This window comes from Tinamus guttatus, unplaced genomic scaffold (genome assembly GCF_059628265.1).
Source record: "Tinamus guttatus ecotype Peru unplaced genomic scaffold, ASM5962826v1 Tinamus_guttatus_pri_ptg000297l, whole genome shotgun sequence".
Taxonomy (NCBI): domain Eukaryota; kingdom Metazoa; phylum Chordata; class Aves; order Tinamiformes; family Tinamidae; genus Tinamus; species Tinamus guttatus.
In genome coordinates, this window is record NW_028288831.1 from 388,281 (window position 1) to 409,511 (window position 21,231).

Sequence of the window (21,231 nt, forward strand, 5' to 3'; positions counted from 1 at the left end):
CAAGAGATGCAAACCAACACAAAACACAAATATGCATATTGCTGCTGGATGCACTGTAGTATCAGAGCTCTTGTATGCCGAATTAACGGAGCACTCGTAAAGTCGTAAAATCGTCCAGTCAACTGGGCAGCTGATTGTCCAACTTATGACTACACTGTTAATTCAGCTGATAAGAATTGTGCTTCTGGTTCAGTTCCTAAGTGACATTGGCTTGGTGTTAGTCATTATTTCTGAGTTATATCTATCTGGGAAAGTTCCGTTTACTTTCTCAGATTGCTCTTTTATTTTCACAGCATTAAGAGCCATCCACAGCAGGTCTAGTCGAGCAGCCCACTGACACTTGAACAGCCCTGAAGTGGAGAAGTTCTGGTTGAGGTTGCTTTGCCTGATCAGCTGCATTGAGCTTTCAGAAGCCTGTAACTTCAGCCCTGCATGCTGAGGAGAAGCCAGGTCCCATGGGCTCATGCTTGTCAATGCCTGGTTGAAGAGGCATTTAAAATGGAGGAAGGTGAATTTGGGGGAGATGTTCTATTTCTGGGACTGGCATAAAACCAGAAAAAAACCAAGAGAAGGAGGATGTCGCATCCCTTCTGGTACATACCTTCTGAAAGGGCAAACCAAAGAAACTTAAGAGACACTTAACATGTAGCTGTTCTTCTACAAAGATCATGCTATCATGGCATAGCACGAGATGGGAATTACACCCAGGCCACTGAAAGCTTTCTGCTGCCAGACACAGTGCCCAGCAGGATGGAAAAAAGCACTTGCAGGAAGTTTTTATTTGTACCAGAAGGCTAAGTCAATACAGTTTTACAGTGAAATGATGGTTTCTGACAAGTATTGGGCTAACGGTAGTAAAAAAGGGAAAAAAGAATAAAATGCCCATAACATAGAAACATTGCTTGAGTCTACAGACTAGACCAGGCTGAATTTGCAGGGCTAGATGTTAGATAAAAGGGGGTTGATTTGACTTGTAAAACTCAGCTGGTGCGATCTGGAAGTCATTGATTGAGAATAAATGCAGAACGCTAAGATGTAGAACTTTTACAGCCTCACTTTTCTGGCCATATTACTATGCTTTAGAATTTAAAACAGCTGCTGTTCACCAGCACGTCTCCAGTGCCTAATTTTTAATCACACAGACGCAGCATGCCAAGTTTCCAGGATCTCTTTCCCAGAGCATCAATAGTGTTCATAACATTTCTGCCTACTGATGAGATCATGAAAGGAAAGGAGTCTTGCTTGCACCTTCTCTCTTTGGCTGAGACATCCTACAGCTTTCCTGTTACTGGTGAAAACCTCAGTAAAACACTACCCCTCACAACCAGCCCCCAGTATTCCTTGGGCCCATATAAGCATTACCATACCCAAACCTACTTGTGATTAAATGAACACTCAATCTACACCAGTTTCCCAGGAGCTTTGCAGTCTCTAGCTAACACAAAGCTGTATATATAAGATTGCATTCAAAAAGGCATCTATGAGGCAGCAGTGGGATCAGTTTGGAAGGACTTTTGGAGTCCAGGATATCCAGAAACTCTGGAGAGGGAAGGGGAGGCAGTATATCAGGAGGAGGAAGAGAGAGAAAGAAGTGGGAGTACTGCAGCTCTCCTCAGCTTGCTGCCTGCAGCAGCGCGGATGCAAAACTAGAGGGGTAAGAAAGGAGAGGCTAATCAGGACTTGGTGAGGCCTTAGAATAGAAGGATTCCACCAGCCTGGTCTCAACACAGCAAACTACTGCCTGGCAGAGGCATATTTTAAAGAGGATCCTAATTAGGCAGCCCTTGAAATTAGGGAGATCCAAGACACACTGCAGGGTCTCTTACAAGCATAGGAGAAGCTGTTGCTGTGCTGCTCGAGGGTCTGCATGTGAGCAGAGGGGAGAGTTGTTTTTGGCTGCGCTTCGTTTTCTGCGAAGCAGAATGAAAAAGGCTGCACTTCTGACTTGTGAAACAAGACAACAAAAGCTCCTCAGGCCAATTAATACTTACTTTCAGGCCAGGGGGTCCAGGTGAGCCAGGGTTTCCATGAGGACCAGGAGGACCCTAAAGAAACAAAACAAACAAAACAGAGTCAAAGGGAGTTGGTAGTTGCCTGTGTTAGTCAGGACCAGGGGAGCCTGAGGCAGGAAGCCTCAGTTGTGATATGGTAGGAGCTAGCCAGCTTCACGCTAGCACCCTGAACCCCAGCAGGAACACAGCTTTAATAGCACCCTCATCAACTAGCTGCTAGAAAGGAAGAAAGCTCCCTGCCTTGGTGTGCTGTCTCCTGCCAGGTCCAGGATCTGAAGAGCTTACAAAGATGTGCATCTTCCTTGCACTTGCAGTCATCTCCTCACTCTTTCCTAGGGGTGCAAGAGTCAAGCTACTGCCTGGACCTGCTCCATGACAGGGGTTTGCCCCGTGCATGCAGGATGCACGTGCCCAAGCACAGTTGATAGTCAGTTGGTGTAAAGCAACCACCACCTTGATCTGCAGCTCACGCCAGGCCCCAAGCCTGTAGGCCTCTCAGCATCTGCTCTCCTCCCTCCAATAACTCTTCAGAGCTCTGACCCTGGCAATCCATGTGGCTTTTAAGGCAAGGACACTGGGGTGCATGAAACTTAGCTACCATTTCCTACCTGCCTTTGCAAAGAGCGACATGAGTCTGTCACCACAGGATGCATAGTGACAAGGTAACTCTGCCACACCAAGTATTTCACAATTAGGGAAAAAAAAAAAAAAGCTACTTTGGGGCTGGAAGAGTTAAAACTCTGCGAGAATCCCAAAGGGTAGAGATGAAGGTAGACCGAGGGGAGCCAAAGAGTGTGGGGGTGTCAACAATTTACTTGTCCAAGACTGATGAAAACAGAAGTGGTTACTACAGGGAAATTCTGAGTTGTTCAGCTATTTATTTAGCCTTTAGATGAACTCATTTCCTCTACAAAGCATACAACTTTTGTCTTAAGAGGTTAGAAAGAAAGCAGATAGCAAGCCAGTAAAACAAGGGGAAAAAAGATAAGTCCATTTAAAGACGTATTTCTGCATAGGTCCCATCAGGCAATGGCACACTCAGTCTATCTGCCGTATACCACGTGCAGCAACATCTCCTTTTACTCCACGTTTTGAAATCACTCCACATATTTTCCGAAGACTATTTAAGGAGCTATCTATAACAAGCAGCTAAGAATAGTTTATCCTGAGTTTGTATACAGCACAGAAGATCTGTTAATCTTTTGCGCAGAGGTAATAATAATTCTAAATCCTCTTGAACACGTTCTTGGGAGATGAAACCTGAAGATTCAATTCCAAGGGGGCCTGTTCTGCCAAGGACCTTTTGCTACCATCAGGAGCACTTCAGCTCACCCTCTAGTTGAAAGCAATATAGGCTAGGGGATAAAAAGCCACTCAGTTTCTCAGAAAGCTGTAATATTTCTGGTGAGCACTAAAATATATGCAGGGCCAAAGTCTTCAGGGCTTGATTTCCAGGGCAGATCGCCACAGCAGAACAGGCAACTGCCATCCAAGTTCAGTGCCCTTGGTCTCTTTTGAAAGAGCACCACTTCGCTAATGTTTGTTCTGTTTTATTTTTACACAGTGCAATACAAAGTAATGGCTTCTTTATTTAGCTTGCTAGTATATCTTGTGGCATAGACAGCTGATGAGTGCTCAACACTTTTACGACTTACACTGCTTTGCTGTTCAGTTATAATGTCGAGACTTAACTTCTCAAATGGCAGCTGTGCCCTCAAATACTTTTGTTGTCCCATTTTTAATTTCCTTCGAATTCTCAGCCTAAAACTCTCCTATAGTCTACAAATTTCAAATGAAACTGAAAGAGCTTTAATTAAAATAAAGGTGTTTGAGTATCAAGTTGCCATTTGAAAATCCTCACAGCTGCTGTAACCAGAGTAACTGGGCACCTGGCAGTCTTAGATTCATCTTCCTAGTAAAATATGGCATCATCTGTTCATCTAATCAGTTAGGAGACTGAAACAGAGACTTAATGGGCTGCCTAAGGTAATGTAAAAAGTCTGTGCTAACAAAAGGGCTTGAACCCAAGTCTTCCAAGTCCTAAAAAAGGAGGAAGATTAATATAAGCGACAGAAATTAGAACAGTAATGCCTCTATAAAAAGGTGCGTTCCTAAAAAGTCCTTACCCATAAGCAATAATCCAGGTAGCTCTGAGCAAGGTTCATAAATCTAGATTGCTGCTGGGTATGAAAAGGGAGTTCAGCTGTTATTCAACTTTGGAAGCAGTCAAGCAGGTTGGCTCTGTGCCCTTCTCAGTGCCGTTATGTGAGATCTGGCCTCCGTAGTCTAGGGCAGGCTAAAAAAGCAGTGTCAGGCCAGAAGGACCAGCACGGTTTGGTGCGACTTTTAGGTGACTATGATACAGTTTCCATCAGGAAATCTGGAATGTTGGAAGCTCGGCTGCTGCCTGGGACCTCCCAGGTAGCAGACTAATCCAGCAAACTTTGGTACAGTCTCTTCCAGAGCTAAACCAAAGCACAGTGACACGGTCATGAAAAGCCTTAACCAAAAGCTGCATGGAAGAGAAAGGAGGAAGAGAGAATGAAGAAGCCCACTCTCCAGTGACAAACATGCCATTATGGAAAACACAGGCTCTTGACATACTAGATGGAAGCTTTACCACCGGACTCAATGAGACCCATAAGTCTATAATCAGAAACCCATTCTGCTCCCAAAAACCCATGTGGTCTTATCCTAGTGAGAAGTACCACATCCTGATGATAAAGTGACAGTGGGGCCTGGCAAACAAGGAATTGCTAGAGCCAAGTCCAGGATGATGCTCGGCTGTTGAAACCGTGCTCTCAGCTGCAGGGAGAAAAAGGCGTAGTCTGGCAGCAGTCCTAAAAGGGGGGAAAGTAATTGATCTTGATATGTTCCAACACGGTTAGTTCTGAATCTACGATTACACCCACATTCTTGGCAGAGGAGGAGGATGCAGCGTGGCACTGTTAGACGGGTGAGTAATGAAGGGTAGAGGACAGCAGCCGCCTCAGGAGCTGTTGGCAACACAGACTCTGAAGGGGCAGGCCCTGCAGATTAATCCCTGTGCCAGTGTGCAAACCCTAACAGCTGTCTTCATGCCCCCAGGCTACCCATCCTCATCTTAAACCCAATCTGACGTCCAGTGCTCATCTCCTATGGCACTCAGCAGAGTCCCGCGGCCTCTAGGTGCTGCTCCCATCAGCTGTCTCCTCACCAAGGAGCGATTCAGGAGTTAACTGCTCCACAGTTACTTCCACAGTCCATCGCTATATTCTTCCTATGCTCTCCTGGATGTAATTCAATTTCCCCTGCACCTCTAGAAATCAGGATTCTCCCAAGTATGCTTATTACCGACATGAACGTTAGTTCTGCTCCTCTGTTTATGCACAGGATGGGGCAGCACTGACACCACTAAATGACAAACCCCATAGCGTGCCTCGCTCTTCACAACCATGCCTTTTCCCCCGTTCACTTCAGCTCCTTCACAACTACTACTGAAACTACTGAAAGAATCCAGAGCAGCAACAAGCTGCTTCTCCTCTGAAATCTTCCAAGCTTCGCACCAGAAACTCCATGGAAAATGTTGTCACGGGCCAGCAGTGGCCCGAGGCTCATGAGCGTGGCCAGCAGGACCAAGGACAATCCCGAGTGTGTTCTCGCAGTGAGGGGCATCCCCAAGGGTGACGGCTTGGTCACCCCCGGCCATGCCTTGCCCGCGAGCGGAATCTGTTGAGAATGACGCTGCGCCATCGAGTTCATGTCGGTGATGTGTCTGGAGAGCCTGCTCACAGAAGCGCTTTTATTCACACTGGTTCACAGCCTGCAAAAATTAACAAAAGTGCAACTGTGCACAGCTCTCTTGCCCCTCCAGCATTCACAAGCGGGAAGAAAAGGGAAAAAAAACTCGACAACCCTCCAAACTCCTGTTCAATGCTAGAAAACTTTAGTCAGGGGAATGACCATTCATTCAAAACTCATTAGCTCTTGGGGTTTCACTATGTAAGGCAATTTTTTTTTCTGCTCCTGACCTGCAGATCCCACTCTGACCTTTGAGCTTGCTAAAAAATGAGCTAAATATTTGAAATGAAGCCAAACAAACTGTTTCTTTAAACAGAAATTGGAAAACCTTCCTAGTGGAACGATGGTACTGGGGAACCTGAACAGTTGACTGAATTTGTGCTTGTTGTAGGGGGGAAGCGCAACAATTTCACAGGAAAGGGAGATATTTTGCAACCACTGACAAAATGCAACAAGGACACATCACTTGGGGAGCCTGCAGGCTTTCGAACCGCAGAGGTTCACAGTAGGATGGGAAGAGCATCCCAAGGCGTCCGTGCACACAGATGTGTTTTCTCTACCTGCCCCTTTGGATTCCTCCTCCTTTGTTCTGCTTAAGGGAAGATAAATCAAGAGCAGGTGCCACCTGCCAGGTTTGTGGCCTTACTCGAATTGTGCCTCTGGTCTCTTGCGTGAGAACAGGTAAAACACTCCTCTCCCATCTCAGTTTTCTGACCGATATAATTGAGGGGGAGGCTGACTTGCAGCGGGACCCAGTTTCCTAAATTACTAAGGGCCTTGAGAAGTTTCTCACCTCTGCGAGACCAGGTCCAGGCTGGACTCCTGCTGTTTCTGCAGGTGTGGGGTTGCTACCTCCTTGGCATGGGGGGACAGGAGCCTGGGTCCTTACAGCACTGTGGGGGAAGGTGGCCCTTCAACGCGAGCCTCGCAGCTCCCCGTCCTGTTCTGCAAACCCCATTCCGTGCTGGCCACGCCGCTGGCCTCACTAGACCTGCAGGGACTCTGGGTCACCAGGGACACGGAGGTGCTGGCAGGATGTGCAGACACCCCTGAGCAGGGCCCTGCAGCTCTTCGGGAAGGCAGCAGAGCAGCAGCGATTGCTCCCCTGGGAGCCCTTTGCTGACAGCTTGTTTGCACAGCCCCAAGAGCGAAATCTCAGCCACCGCCTCCCCGCCAGGCCCTCATATTTGAGGAAACATAGAGGTCATCATCAGAAAACCACCTGCACAGCACTAAAACACACATCTCCAAGCAGAGCTGCTCTGCTCACGGTGCTGGGCACACATGTATGCGTGGAGAAGAGCTGTCATAGCCCTGTCTCAAAGTGTCACATCACACCAGCTTAAGGGAATAGCCTTTGCCTTCAGGAGGCATCTCAGATCCTATACAGACACTTGCTAGTGTGTAAAGGACATTCTTTTGAGGAGGAAGACGAGTGTAGACAGACTTCTTCAGACTTCTTTACAAGATGTAAAAGCTGAAAACGATCTAGTTGGACATAGCTAGGAAAAAAGCTTTCCTACAAAGAGCAGAATCGGTGGAACAGTATCTGTACAGGCTTGCAGAGCATTTGAAAAAGTGTCCTTAGCCATAACTTCCAGTGATCAGTGTTGCAACATTTTCATCACTTTCCCTTCTAGTCCCATATGGAGTAAAGAGAACAAGAAACATCGGCTTTCATCTTTGCCTTCACATCTTCATCTGTCTCAGTGGGTCCCTGATGCTGACTGACAGGGTGTACAATTAATTCCATTTGCCTAAAATGAGGCTCAGTCTTCAAAAAATCAAGGAAACACCCTTTTCAAGACCACTGCCACTATCCACTTAGCTTCTCTATACCGGATTGCATTTTAATACCCAGATGTGTCCTGAACTCAACCCTTTTCATGCTCTGACCAAGTCTTGCATTTGCCAAACCAGGGGCATCTGCTTACATGGAAGAGCAACCTCCAGCCTCTGCAGGTGAGCTAAGCCTAGAGATGTTTATCTGCTGGAAGCAGGGAGATAGAATCATGAGATCAGCCAGCTCCTCTTATGAACTGGCACCGAATTCATACTGAATTCAATCCCTCAAAGCAGAATTTCATCTGAGCTTTCATTTTACTTTTTCCAATATAGGGAACAAAGGGAAATACAGCAGCAACAGAGAATTCAAGGAACCACATCAACAAGAGAGCCACTCTAGGGACTTCACAGCTCCGAAAAAGACAAGAGTCAAATCATAGAATCATTAAGGTTGGAAGGGACCTTTAGAGATGATCCAGTCCAACCCCTGCACATGCAGGGTCACCTGGAACATGTTACACAGGATTGCATCCAAGCAGGTTTTGAATATCTCCGAAGGAGGAGATTCCACAACCTCCCTTGGCAACCTGTTCCAGATTTTCAAGTGAGTCAAGCAATTGCATGTAAGCATTAATAATGCAGAAAATATGCAACCTAGGACAAGAGCAATTATGTCACCTGTTTTAGGCCACAAACTGCATTGGTGACAAGGAGAAACCCTTCCGTTCCCCCAGCACTCTGCATTGCAAGTTGCATGCAAAGCTCCCCTCCCTCAGAAGGTCCAGTTTGCTGCTGGGGCAAGGACTGCTTGGTTCGAGGATCAGGTGAAGCAGAGGTCTGACGTAGCCCTGCCATGTTGCACATTTATCTTTACATGTATCACGCCTCAAAAACGCACAAAAATAAGAAATTCCCCTAAGCCTGCCTTTCTGGCAGCTCTTCTTCCTTACAGATAATTCCTTAAGCCCCAAAGAGACATAAGAAAAAATACTAGAAACATGTTGCAAAGTCAAAACAACATATGCACTGAACAGTTTTGTCTCCATGGCTCCAGGCCAGACATTTGCAGAGCAATCATTTTGCCCCCTCCCCAAATTAGCACAGTCTCTTTGCAGAGGTCTGTGCCAAGCCAGGCTCAGCTGTGCTAAGCGCTTCCACACTGGGAACTCTTTTCTGGGCTGATTCTCAATGCCTCTGGTGAAGGATGAACTCAAAAATCCCTTGTGTCCTTCGAGGGATCTTGAATATAGCATGCCCATAACTAGGGAACAACAGGGAGAGAGTTAGGACATGATTGCCACAATGCTTTTTCTCTCCTCCTAGCAAAACTATTTTTGGTAGGTAGTGGCATTTAGATGTAGAGCTGAAACTTGATCAAACCCATGTCAGGCAGGGGTTGCAGCGGGGATCTTCAGCCACAGAGTCAAGATTGCATACCACAGGATTGCAAAGAGTAATACCAAGCACTTGCTGTGAATGAAATGAACTGAAGAAAGAGCAAATGTCTGGCCTTATTGGAGACTTTACAGGAGTGGCAAGCTTCAGTCACTTTGCTTATGCGGTTGTTGCTTAGTTATTTTTCATCAGAAGACATGAGATCTGTATTACCAGTTGTGCTGAGCTGCTGATGTTGCACTAAAGAAAACCTCCAGAAGAACGAATTGTCTTATCTGGAAAACACCTGAGCCAAATGCTATCCAATGCCTTATGCTGATACCCCTCAAAAAGCCTTCAAAGGGGAATGAGAGAAGAAGGAAGGCCAACTATCATCAGCTGGGCTTCAAGCAAGCACTTCTCAGTGATGACCCTAACACCAGAGACCAGCAGCAGGACAAGTGGGTGCAGGTACAGAGAAATTTTAAAACCACTTACCCGAGATCCTCTCTTGCCAGGCAGGCCTGGTAAGCCTGGTAGACCAGGTGGACCCTAGGGAGGAGGGAAAAAAAAAAAAGGTATTATTAAAAAAGGTATTATTCAGAGTTCTGCAACAGAACGGTTTTCTTGATGGTGTTTCAAAGAAACCTATAATATAGCTGCTTGAAGGCAACCTGGGGAGAAGGATCAGTTACAATAGAAAGACCAGAACTTCCCTTCAGCTCATGCTACTGCTGTAAAGGGATAAAAGCCACGCACAGCCACATTTGCAGCACCATTTATTTCCAGGAGACCGGAGACAGAGCAGTCGCATCATCTTCCATGGACTATGCTGCCCTGAGCACAGCTGGGTTTCACACTTCAGCTTCCTGGACCTGTGCACAGGGGTAACAACTGTCTCAGCTTTGTGTTTGCCTGCTACGTGCTAGCACACAGCAGAGGTAACGTGTTAGCACCTTGGCGAGGGAGGAACATTGTGCAGTGTAATACACACCAGCTGAGCAAGCATAGCTCTTGGTAGCGTGGCTCCCTATGTAACTTATAATCACAGCCCAGCACTTCATATTTTAAAGCAGCGTGTTATAAAATGTAATAAAATTGGTGTCAACGTTGGAAATTCTTAAGCATGGCTCTTTCATATAGGAGAGGTCAACCCAGACATGTCAGAGTAGCAGGGCTTCTTGGAAGAGGGTGAGAACAAAGTGGAGATATCAGGCACCCAGCTGTGCACTGATCTGAAACAGGTGAGGGGAAAATACTTAACCAGTGAGGTTTGAACTGCTCTGAATTTATTCATTTATTTAGTCATTTTTCAATGGACTAGAGAATTCAAATTTCCAGAGAGCCACTTGCAACAACTAATAACACTTCAGAACTTCTCCCCCCTCCAAGCCAAACACACCTGACAAGAATAACTTAATTAAAGCGTTTCCTGAAGGATTTACATTCTAGTAGCTTGTTACAGAAGATGGGTTTTCGCTTCCCGCAAGGAGAGGGAGATGCAGAGCGGCAGACGCAGGATGTGTGCCCGGGTGCTCCGCGGGGAGGCAGGTGGATCTCGCAGGGTCCATGGGCCCTCGCGGAGGCCGAAGCGGCGCCGGGCAGGACCGCGCCGACGCTGCGCGCAGTTACCGGCCCGGGGGAAGAGCTCCAAGTTCATCATCCCTAATGCAGTTTTCAGGAGTGTGCGATTCAGTAACTAAAAGAAACCCTGGAGATCCCTGCCCTAAATCTCATCCCCAGGATAAGATTTCAAACAGAAGAAAACCTGGCTGGGTCATACAGAATGAGCCCTCCCTGGCGTTACCAGCCCTCCTGTACAGCAGCTGAGCAACAAGTTAATTGTTATAAAAGAGACCTTTTAAAGGCACCCGGCCAAACCTTCGTGCGAGGGGAAAAAGGCAAGGAGAGAACAGGCAACACTCAGGGTCATCCTCTCTCTGCTACTAATTTGACAGCACATCAAATGAATCCAGACACGTCTTTCTGAAGTTATTTCCATTTATAGCAAAGATGACATGGTAATGACTGTTTTAAAGGTTTAAGAGCTCACTCCCTGTGCTGGCGCACCCGGAGTGCTACCGTATCCCTCACTGGCTGCTCCCGGGTCTGCGTGTTTCTAGCCTGGTTCCTAAGGCTGGAGCAGACTTATCCACCCCTCTGCAGCTTGCCTGTTGCTGGCTAACACAACACTACCTGCTCCTCGTATTAGCAGTGCTCATTGATAAAGCAGATTTTCATTATAACAACGCACACAATTTAGCTGGCCACTAGACCAGGTCAGGGCCCCGAGCATAATGCAGTTATGCAGCTGTGCAAATAGACACATAACTACAGTACCTTTTCCTGGTAGATTCAGAATCCAGTATTTTTTATTTTTTAAAAAACCCTTTGCCCTTTTAATTGGGAAGATCTCTTGATCTCTCTTCCATTGAAAGCCATCTCTCTTTACCCCTAAAAGCAGCAGCCAGAGGGAAGATGCAGGCATCTCCTCAGAGGAGCGTTCCTGGCGTACCAAACTTGAGGTGACCTTTTCCACCTTCCTGCTAACAGCAGCTGCAATTGCACTTGGCCACTTGAGTACAAACATTCTCCAAAAATGTGGGCTGTTCCCAATAAACTGAAGCTATCATAAAAATAAGGAGAGAGTTAATACCTGCACTGGAGTGGGGATATGGAGTTAAGGGAAAGTATTTGGCTGAGACTGCCCAGAGACAGCACTAATTAACTTTGATATTCTTGTCACTTGGTTTTGGTCTAATCTGTGATGTGACCTTTCCTTCAATCTTTCTCATCTCTCCTGAAGGGGAACAGGAACGAGATGGCTGTGGGGTGGCACGGGTTGAGCATGACCACAGGGAAGCGGGAGGGAATTCAAGGTGGAAGATGACTCTCATGGTGCTGCAGTAGCTGGGGGAACAGGGGCAATCATCATGGAACATGATGCCCTGCAAGGCCATGGCCTAGTTTCCCATGTGGTTATTGGGTCTCATGCTTGGACTAGATGTGTCCCGCGCCATTCTAGGGACTCACTTTCATGCCTGGATGCCGACACATCATCCAGGTAGAGTTTTCAAGGAAGAGGCCCACATCAGACAACTGTCTTTGAGCAGAGAAGCAATACTGACACACACACAGACTAAGAGAAAAGAACATCTGCTAAAGCAGCCAGCGAAAAATAACACTGGAACAGGGCCCAGCTACTTAAGGATGATGGACACAGTCCCACTTAAAACATAAGACTCCAGGACATGAAGAGCTGTTCCTCAACAGAGCTGCCATGCAGCAAGCATCCAGGGCCCACCAGCACGTAATGCCCTGGCAGGCTCAGATCCGCATCCCCCTGCACCACCCAGAGAATGCAGGGAAGAAGTAAATGAATCACACAGAGCCCGTATGGACCTTTCCACCATAACCTTTCAAGCATCTCCAGGGATGTCTATTGTGAGCAGAGGGAAGTGCTCCAAGAGACGGGAGGGTTTCCCCTTCCTGGCAGCTGTGGGAAGATAACGCGGCTCTGTCCCTTCCCGCCCCCCGCCAGGATGCCCGGAGCCTGGGCAGAGCTCACGGATGAGCCGTCATTCCCAGCGCTTCCACTCTGGAGCCACTGGCTTCTTGCCTATCCCCTCCTGCGAACTGATGGAGGAGAACGCGCACCCAGTTACCACATGCAGCAAAATCAGAGATCAAGAAGAAATGTAGCAGAACAACTCTCTTTTCTCAGGCCAAAACTGTTAACCAGCCTGAGCAGTTCCGTGCAACAGCTAATAGCAGCCACATGAAAGTTTAACCCTTCTCAGTTTCCCACGGTAGCATTAGCGATGATGACTGATCCCACCAAACGATTATAGGATTTGTTCTAAGCTCCTGCTGGGAAACTTTCTGATGCAAAAGAGACTTTTTTTTTTCCTAACGTCTTGGGCTTCAAGTTGCAAATGGAGACTAGAAGCAGGTTCTCTGAAAGGGAAATACATTGGACCCTGAGGACAAGAGAAATCTCCCGGCTTCCTCTTGCTGCTGAGCTGAGTTCATGCCTGTGCCGCATCACTGCGTTCCTCACGCTGCTTCCTCTGCCTGCAGCAAGACTCCTGCGAGCTAAAGAGCTTCCAGATCCCAGATCCCGGGCAAGGCTGAGCCTATTCGGGAAGGCTTCAAGGAAAACAGCGGCAGCAGCACAGGAATTGGTGCTGGTGATTTGGGAAATGACTCTCTTCCTTTTGAATCATTAGTAAATCAAGTTTCTCAGAGCCAAGTAGCCCTGTAATCATTTCCCCTGCGGTGAGCGGTCAGCCTAGTAGTAAATAAGCAAATGATGCTCAGAGCACCACGTTCCAGCGCTCCGCTGACAGGCGAGCACATCTGTGCTTTAGGCCCTCTTCAACAAACCTCTTCCCTCTTATATATCCATGCTTAGTGGCACTATTTGCTCTCCTTGAGCCCAGAAATTGCCGCATTTCAAAAGTTTCTTCTGTAACTCTGGAAAGCACCAGAATGGAGGGATGAGGAAGAAACTAGGATTAACATTTCCCTGCTCAGCAGAACAGAAGAGATGGAAGAGAGCTTGTCACAAGCAAGGGTCAAACAAAACCCTTCTTACCACCACTATCAGCAACACCAAGGAGAGCTGTCCTTGCTAGGCACTTCTCAGGGAGGAAGGGAACAAAAGGCTCACTTGAACCATTGCCTAAAACAAATCCAGAGGTTTGGGGAAAAAATCCAACTTGGGTTACTCTCCTCTAAGAGGGATTTAAATTTGAACACATCACAGTTTTAAGCAGACTAAGAAGAAAAAGCCCTCAAAATTCTAACAGAAACCAGGATGCTGGTGAAAAGCCAGGCTTGAAATATAATCTCTGCAATACACATTTATTCTGGGTCTATACAATACTCGTCACAATAAATCCTTGTCACAGCCAGATTTCTCGTAGTGTGACGATACAATAAATGGTAAAACATCAGTATTCCTGTTTGAGGAAAGCAGTTCTTTTACAGGCATTTCAGGAACAGTCTTTGATGAGACACTCAGACATGCTCAGACCATGGAAGAAAGTCTGAAGGAGTGTGAAGAAATAAAGGGATCCTATATTACATCACTCTTTTTCTATTTTGATAATTTGTTAAGTAAATACATACTTAAACAAATGCATTTCTATATTAGTCCCAGCACCTATACGCCACTGACACTTGCAGCTCCTGCTCCTCCAAATGAGCCTCATTTCACACAAACAGAGCCCTGTGATGCTTAGTCATTTGTCTATAACAAATTTCCCCTTTGGGGAGAGTACTGATTAAATAAGCAAAAATGTATGACCCAACTGTGCAAGTGAAGCTAAAATTTTTCCCATGTATTATAAAAAGCACACTTTTTTTTTTAATATGACTCATTGAGAGACATTCAAACACATTGTGTGTTTCTGAATTTATCATGCACTGTCTGCCCTAGGAGCCTTTTCTGGTACAAGGAGGACTGGAAACCAGCACTTTATTTTATCAGCGCTTCCAATCTCCTCTTTCTCCCCAGCGCAGACCAACTTGGCCGGGTTTGTTCCTTTGTAAGGGGTGCTGAGCTCCAAGACAAACTGCTCGCGCAGCACATGGCAGATGGAGCAGTCTAGACTGCGAACACCCTCCAAACATCTGCCCTCCAAACACCACTGCCGGCTCTGCCTGGGACGTGGCCATGGGGACACGGGTGCTGCGGGGACACTGGCCCCACGTGGTGGCACAGAACGAGCCACCACCCCGGTGGGCAGTACTGGGGACAGGGGCTGCAGCCCCCAGCAAACCCACTGCTGTTACCAACCCATCCCCGGGAGCGCATGAAGATCCACCAAAGATCTCCAACCTCCCTCATCCCTCTGCCTCACTGTGCACCAACAGAAGAGAGTTTTTCTTGCGTGCGGGTCCAAACAGCCACGCATGAGGCTCCCACCACCCCACAAGTGCAGCACAGACCTGCGTGGCCCCATACGGGGATGGGGACAACGTCCTGGGCTTGGCCGTGTGCTGTGGGAAGCCGTGGGGACGATCTGCAGGGACGCGTGCCAGCTGCCGAGTCAGGGCCGCCTTCCTGACTTCGCACAATGTTTGGGTGTTTTTTTTGCTATTTTCCCCATCTCCAGAAGAGATTTAGGGCTGATGTCCCAAATGCTTGTGGTTATTAATGGTTCTCGAGCTATTTTTCTTTTCAAGGGCACATTATCCTCCCTCTTTTAGCCGCCCAGGAAACCCAACGTTCCTGAAGAACTCATGCTCAGCCATTAAGTGCATGTGGGGCAGCGTCCTTGTTTCCTGCTGCAGGGCAGCTGCCCGGATTAAACCACAGAGGATGCTGCCTTTTATTGCTAGGTGAAGATATTCCTCCCGCCACACGGATACCTCTCCCATTGTGGGGAAAGGACCCCGTGCGCAGCTAGGATTTTGCTACATTTTTGCAGTATTCAAAAAGACCGAGTTTAACAGAGCACGTGGTGCCTGATTAATCCAGCCTCATGCCCTGGCAGTTGCTCAGACCCCAGTTTGGGGACAACCAGGGTGCTCCTCTCGGGGTGGAAAGCCTGAGGAGCATCGAGGCTGGTGGCCATGTCCTGAAGAGCATAAGGGGAAAAGGAAACCTGCACCCCAGTCTCTGCCTGTGCTCTACCATCCACCAGGCCGCAGACACTCTCCACTCACAGGGTGACACTGCACCTAAGCAAGGCTGGGAACCGACCCACCGGCCTCAGGCCACGTGGGACCAGGAGAAGGCCCCTGCTCACCTTCCCAGCATGGAGATGACTAGGCCGGTTTTCCCCGTCCCTTTCTGGTCCCCACTTCACCTGCCCACTGCCTTGTCCTCCCCAGAGGACACCCTGCAGGAACAGGGCTCATCCTCTCACCCTTGGGTGTTGGGAGGAAAAACACAACTGGCCTTGTAGACTCCCAGGCCGCTCTTCTGGCATGGAGCAGGCCAGGAGCAGCAGGCTGCCAGCCCACCTGCACACACTGATCACCTCCAAACTAACCCAAATCCTTGCTGAAAAGGCAAAGGGCAGTTTTCTACCCACCCTTCCCCTTGCACAGAGCAACAGCCATCCCAAAGAGGGCAATCCGAGTGGGCAAACTCCCTGCCTTATCCTTCCAGGCTCACATTATCCCAATGCCGGTTCCCAGCCCATAACCTGCTCAATCCAGGGGAAGCGGCGGGCCGAGATATCGCACGCGAGACCAGGAAGGGCTGTACTGACCTCATCAGAGATGTCTGCCCAGTAACACGAGGTCAGTGCCAGGTAATTACTCAACCACAAAGCATTTATCAGTGCTCCTTCTGAAACACGCTGGCCTGGCCATTAGCGCTACATTAATTTCTCAACGTGTCATCACGATTCCGCTCCTTTTCCCTCTTTCTCTGCCCACGTCAGAGATATTCAACGAGGTATTGTAAGAGATCCCCGGGTGAGTCACAGGAGCGATCCAGCCCCGCGGCAGCCAGACCCCTTCCATCCCCAATGCCGACTTTGTTTCCAGCAGCCAAGACTCGAGATGTTCTCCCTTCCCTCCATTCAGGACTCTAGTTGTTCTCTCAGAGCAGATGGAAAAATATCTGCCATTTCTTTCTTCTCTCAGCTCTCCATGACCTGAATCGGTTTGTTCGCTATGATTCACAAGCTGAGAGGGATTTTCCACTCTGATTTAATAATAAGCTCTTTAAATTGCAGGGGGAAGCGGGGACTTGGAGCTCGGTCGCCTTCATAACACTTCTAGGGCAAGAAGGTGGAAAAGTCCAGGATTTCACTGGGCTCAGAACAGACCACACATTTATCCATGACAGGTAAGCAATGTTTTAAGAGAAAGATTTCACAATGGTCTCAATTTCTGCTCTTGGAAATATGCCTGAAATGACTCTCCACAAAACACTGCTCAGAAACAGGGCGCCAGAGAGAAAACTGCTGAAGCTCCTTCTGCCTACGGATAGGCTTTGCTGAGCTTTTCCAAGTGCAGCGACGCAGGGATGTGCGTCTCACACTTGAAGCCAGAGGTGCCATAGGAGCAAAAGAGCCCAGGGCTGCCCGGGCGCTCGCGGCCGGAGCTCAGGGCGGCCTCAGGAACCTTAGGAAAAACCCAGCTGCCTCAGTAATTCCCCAGGCAAATTACAAGGAGAAAAATCAACAGCGGCTTTGTGATGTGAAAGGCACAAAATGCAGGGCTTAAAGGTAAGCACGCTTTGAATGCTTGCAAAACATGACCCTTTCATTGTAGGTGTTACTGCAGCAGTGAGCAGCACATCTGCAGACCCAAGTGCCATTGACTGTGTTCCTTAAGCTAGCCTCAGTTTTTCCATTGTAAACCCTGCTTTCACTATTTTAAGAAGTCAGCTGTAAAAATTTGCTTTAGGCTGAAACTTGGCAACCAAAGGCTCTGTCTGGGAGAAACTTATTTTACATGCACAACCCCTCTCACATACACAGTACAGCAAAAGGCTTGGGTTGGAACACCAAATCCTCCTGAAAGTTGGCCAGTTTAGAGATCCTGTTTGCATACTTGATTTTTTTTAAAAAAGTTAGCAGATAATTAGTGTGGCCTGACTGCTTTTAGCATTACAAAATGTACGTATACTTTTCTGATGGCCAAGATATACACCCAGAGAGTGGTTATTGTATGTGGAATGCAGTAGTTAAATTTATAAAGGAAACTTTTTGCACATTTTAAATAAGTATGGGCTATGAGAAATAAAAAGTTAAATTACACAATAAATAATGGAGGAGGCTTGTTTAAAAAATCCTGAAGTAGTTGCATTTGCTAAAATGGGACTTTTTTCTGAAAATAGGAATTTCAAGTACAAGCAAGTTAGCAACCAAGGTTAAGAAAAAATATTTTGTGATGCATTTTGAGACACTTTCTTTTTGGGAAGTTTCCTGTGAATTTGTCCCCCTGATCCTGGAGATAGAGCGTGGAACAGAAACCAAGCCAACACTGATTTTTTTTTAGAAAAGCAACAGTGCTTTTCTTCCTTTTGAAGGTGCCAAACTCCACTAAATGTTGAAGAAATCCTTGTAGGTTATGTTTTGCCAACCTGTGGGCTGACCTTCAACAGCAATAGCTATCATCGTAAGACTGCACTTACCTGAGGTCCTCTCTCCCCTTTTGATCCTGGATATCCTAGTAGAAACGGAAATGGAGTGGGTCCAAGTGGGTCAAAGATTTGATAGCCATCGGTTGCAGCTGGGGTTGTGAGGTTGGAAGCCTGTGCTCCAGCTCTGGTGATGGGTCGAGCAGTCCCCAGAGCTGGTTTGGAGTACACCAGAGGGACATGGCTGGGATCCGCTCTCCTGGCCGGGGCCGGCACGTGCTTCTTTGGAACGGGCCCATTGCTTGGGTTCTGTGGGGTTTGCTTTAGGGTCACCACATGGATATTGCTGGTTGTGTTATCAGTCATCCTCTTCATAGACTTTACAGTAGCGGGTGCTCCAGAGGGCTCAATGGTTGGTTTTTGGTTGATCTTGTTTTTGGTCTCTTGCTTGGATCCCTTCCTGCTGGTTACAGCAGGGCTCTGGGTTGTAGAGGGGGCCTTTTTGGCAAGGGGAAGAGACGTCTTCTCCACACGTGTGCTGGGGGTTGGCTGAGATACCCTGAGAGTCGCTGCTGTCACCCGAACAAGGGAACGGGTGGGTGGCTGCATTTCAGTACTCGACGGAACAGGGGACGGTGCCACTGTGACCCTTACGGCTTGCTTGGTCGGTCTTGGCAGTGGCAACGTTGATGAAACCGATGGGATGGTTGTTGCACCTGAACTCCGAGACTTCAAGGGTGCAGTGACCCTGCTAAGCTCCAAGGATGGGGTCACAGTGGTCAGGTTTTTCAGACCCTGAAGTGAGGGGTCCAGGTGCTGCGGGGTACTCGGGGAGGCATTGGGATCCCTCGGCAGGAGTGGGATAAGGGGCGGCAAGTTTGGCCGGTAGGTATCTGCTTGCCTGCACTGTTTTTTCAGGTATTTACAGTAATGATGAGCTGCCTTGGCGGAAGGATAAATATCAAACTGGCAGATGGCTCCTTCAAACTGCACCGAGTGCTGGTTCATCTTCCCAAAGAGGAAAGATCCATGTGGATCCAATGCCTCGTCCTTTTTAAAATGCAAATCCGCATGTACTCTGCGCTTCCCACAAGAAGTAAATAAAGTGACTGTCTGGCCTCGAATATTGATGGCCATATTGTGCCACTGGCCATCGTGGACATTGTAATCAAAATATACAGAGCGTTTGTGGCCCACGTACACAATAATCTTCCCAGGGACAAACTGGACCCCGAGTTGCAGTTTTTTCTTTTTACTTTTGACAGCAAAGAGAAAAGCGTTGTTAATACGGTGGGAGCACAGGCTCAACACCAGGACCAGGTCAGTGCTGGAGCCCCTGGGGAAGATGGTGCTGACTGGTGCTTCAATACGTGCTCGCTGAGTGAAGATGACCCCCGATTTGAAAGGAATGACCCCCTGAGGAACTGCACGTGACAAGGACCACCCGTTCGATGGCTTCTTCCCTGCCAGGCCAAGTCTTTGAAGAACGTCCACATCTGAAAAGAAAGCGTAGAGAAAGTGTGTGTTGTTGGGCAGCCCAAGAGGTGGATCCACATCAGGGGGGTGCAAGGGGCCAGCCCAGGCAGGGCACAAAGGAGACAGGTTACAGGAAAACCCAAACATCCTGACACGAATGTGTTCAAATACACACAACACTGAGCACTCAGCTTGTACTCCCACAATTCGTGTCACAAGCAAGTGCACGCTCCGGGCAGTAATGAGCAATTCCCAACGTGCATCAGCTCCATGGCGCATCCGGCTCTGTCCTGTCCCACCAGGGACCAGTTCCAGATGTTCTGGAGGGAGCTGACCTCACCGCAAGGAAATTTCCCACTGAGCACCAATACTCCATTTCTCTGGGATTTAGTTCTGAGTACTGACCACACAGCTGGAGAGGAATTTTGAACAGACTGAGCTGGGATTGCAAAATTTTTTATCCCCAGAAGGCAAGGAACAGAACTTTCAAAGGGGGCAAGAGCCCTGGGTCTGTTTCTTTCCAGATTAGTAGGCAACAGCTTTTGATCTTTGAGACTCTGAAGAGTTTAGGGAAGTGAAGGTGCCTCCCAGCATGAAAAAAATTGCACCTAAATTTCACCAAACAGCTTAAGGTTCTCAACAGCAGCACTTCTTTTTTTCCTCCAGCAGATCATCTTACAGCTTTAAATTATTTTCCTAAGTAGGAGGAACCAGACCTGGTTTGTGAGGAGCTGGGAATTTAGCTATATTTGGCACCAAGCGGAAGATGCAGGGCTTACCTCTAGCCTTAGACATGATGGGTGACTTGTTTAGAAGAGGATGGGAGGGATTGGTGTCTGGAGGCACCTATCCCTCTGCCCTGACTCCGAGAGGCCTGCAAAGGACACGCAAGCCAAACCCTCTGGTTTCTGGCCCCACAGTCTGGCAGGAGGCACAAAGAGCTCCAAGTCCAAGGCAAATCCACAGGCAACAGCAACACAAACTGCAGCCAGCTGGCTACAACTTCAGTTGAACTGCTTCACTGGGGAAGACACTCGGGCCCATGCAGGAAGAGTTACAAAGGTAAACGTGTCCAGACCTGAAGAAAGGGCTCATATGCCCAGAAGCTCATTTGCTTATTCAGTTCTAATATATGGTCTAGTAGAAGACATTAAACACATGGTAAAGGCAGTTAGAAGTAAGATTATAATGATTGCCATGACACTGCTGCTGCTGAAAATGAGTTAGGAGAATAGTATTTCCTTCCCACTTCTCTGCCCAAATGCAATCCCCGTTATTCAGCTGCCAGCTAACCCTCTTATTTAACCACTCATTGGAGAGGCCGGGCTGGGCGGGCTGCTTTTGGCTGCTATTTAATCCAAGTGCTGATCTCTCCAGGTAAGAATTCAGCAATCAAATGCAGCAGTGCCAATCATGGCTGCACATCAGCTAACATCACAGGGTTGCAGCTTTCCTAGATTAGTAGGAAAAGAAACCAGAGCTTGTTCAGACAAAAAAAGACCAAAAAAATGGTTGCTTTTCTAAAAGAAACCATTTGGCCTCCTTCACCCATAGCTATTAAATATTCAACACAATTCCCAATATTTGGAGAACTCGCACTCAAAAGAGCTTCTCAGTTTTGGCCAGAAGAGCTGTAGACTGAAGCCAGTATGAGGCCTGTAATGTCTCTGGCCAGGAAAAGAAGAGAATAGAGAGAAATTTTCAGTTCCTTGACTTTGGCAAAAATCTTGGCTATTTTTGTATGGAAGAACAAGT

The 21,231-nt window shown here is 47.7% G+C and overlaps 1 protein-coding gene across 1 annotated transcript in view; it reads right to left on the minus strand.

Moving 5' to 3' along the window:
- COL27A1 (collagen type XXVII alpha 1 chain) overlaps positions 1–21,231 on the minus strand; it is a 149,722-nt gene that overhangs the window by 116,236 nt on the left and 12,255 nt on the right. Inside the window, exons 3-5 of the mRNA XM_088527955.1 lie at positions 18,055–19,496; positions 9,450–9,503; positions 1,992–2,045 (exon numbers count right to left, since the gene is read on the minus strand). Of these exons, the coding sequence (XP_088384081.1) occupies positions 1,992–2,045; positions 9,450–9,503; positions 18,055–19,496 (1,550 nt within the window). The remainder of the gene's footprint in view (positions 1–1,991; positions 2,046–9,449; positions 9,504–18,054; positions 19,497–21,231) is intronic.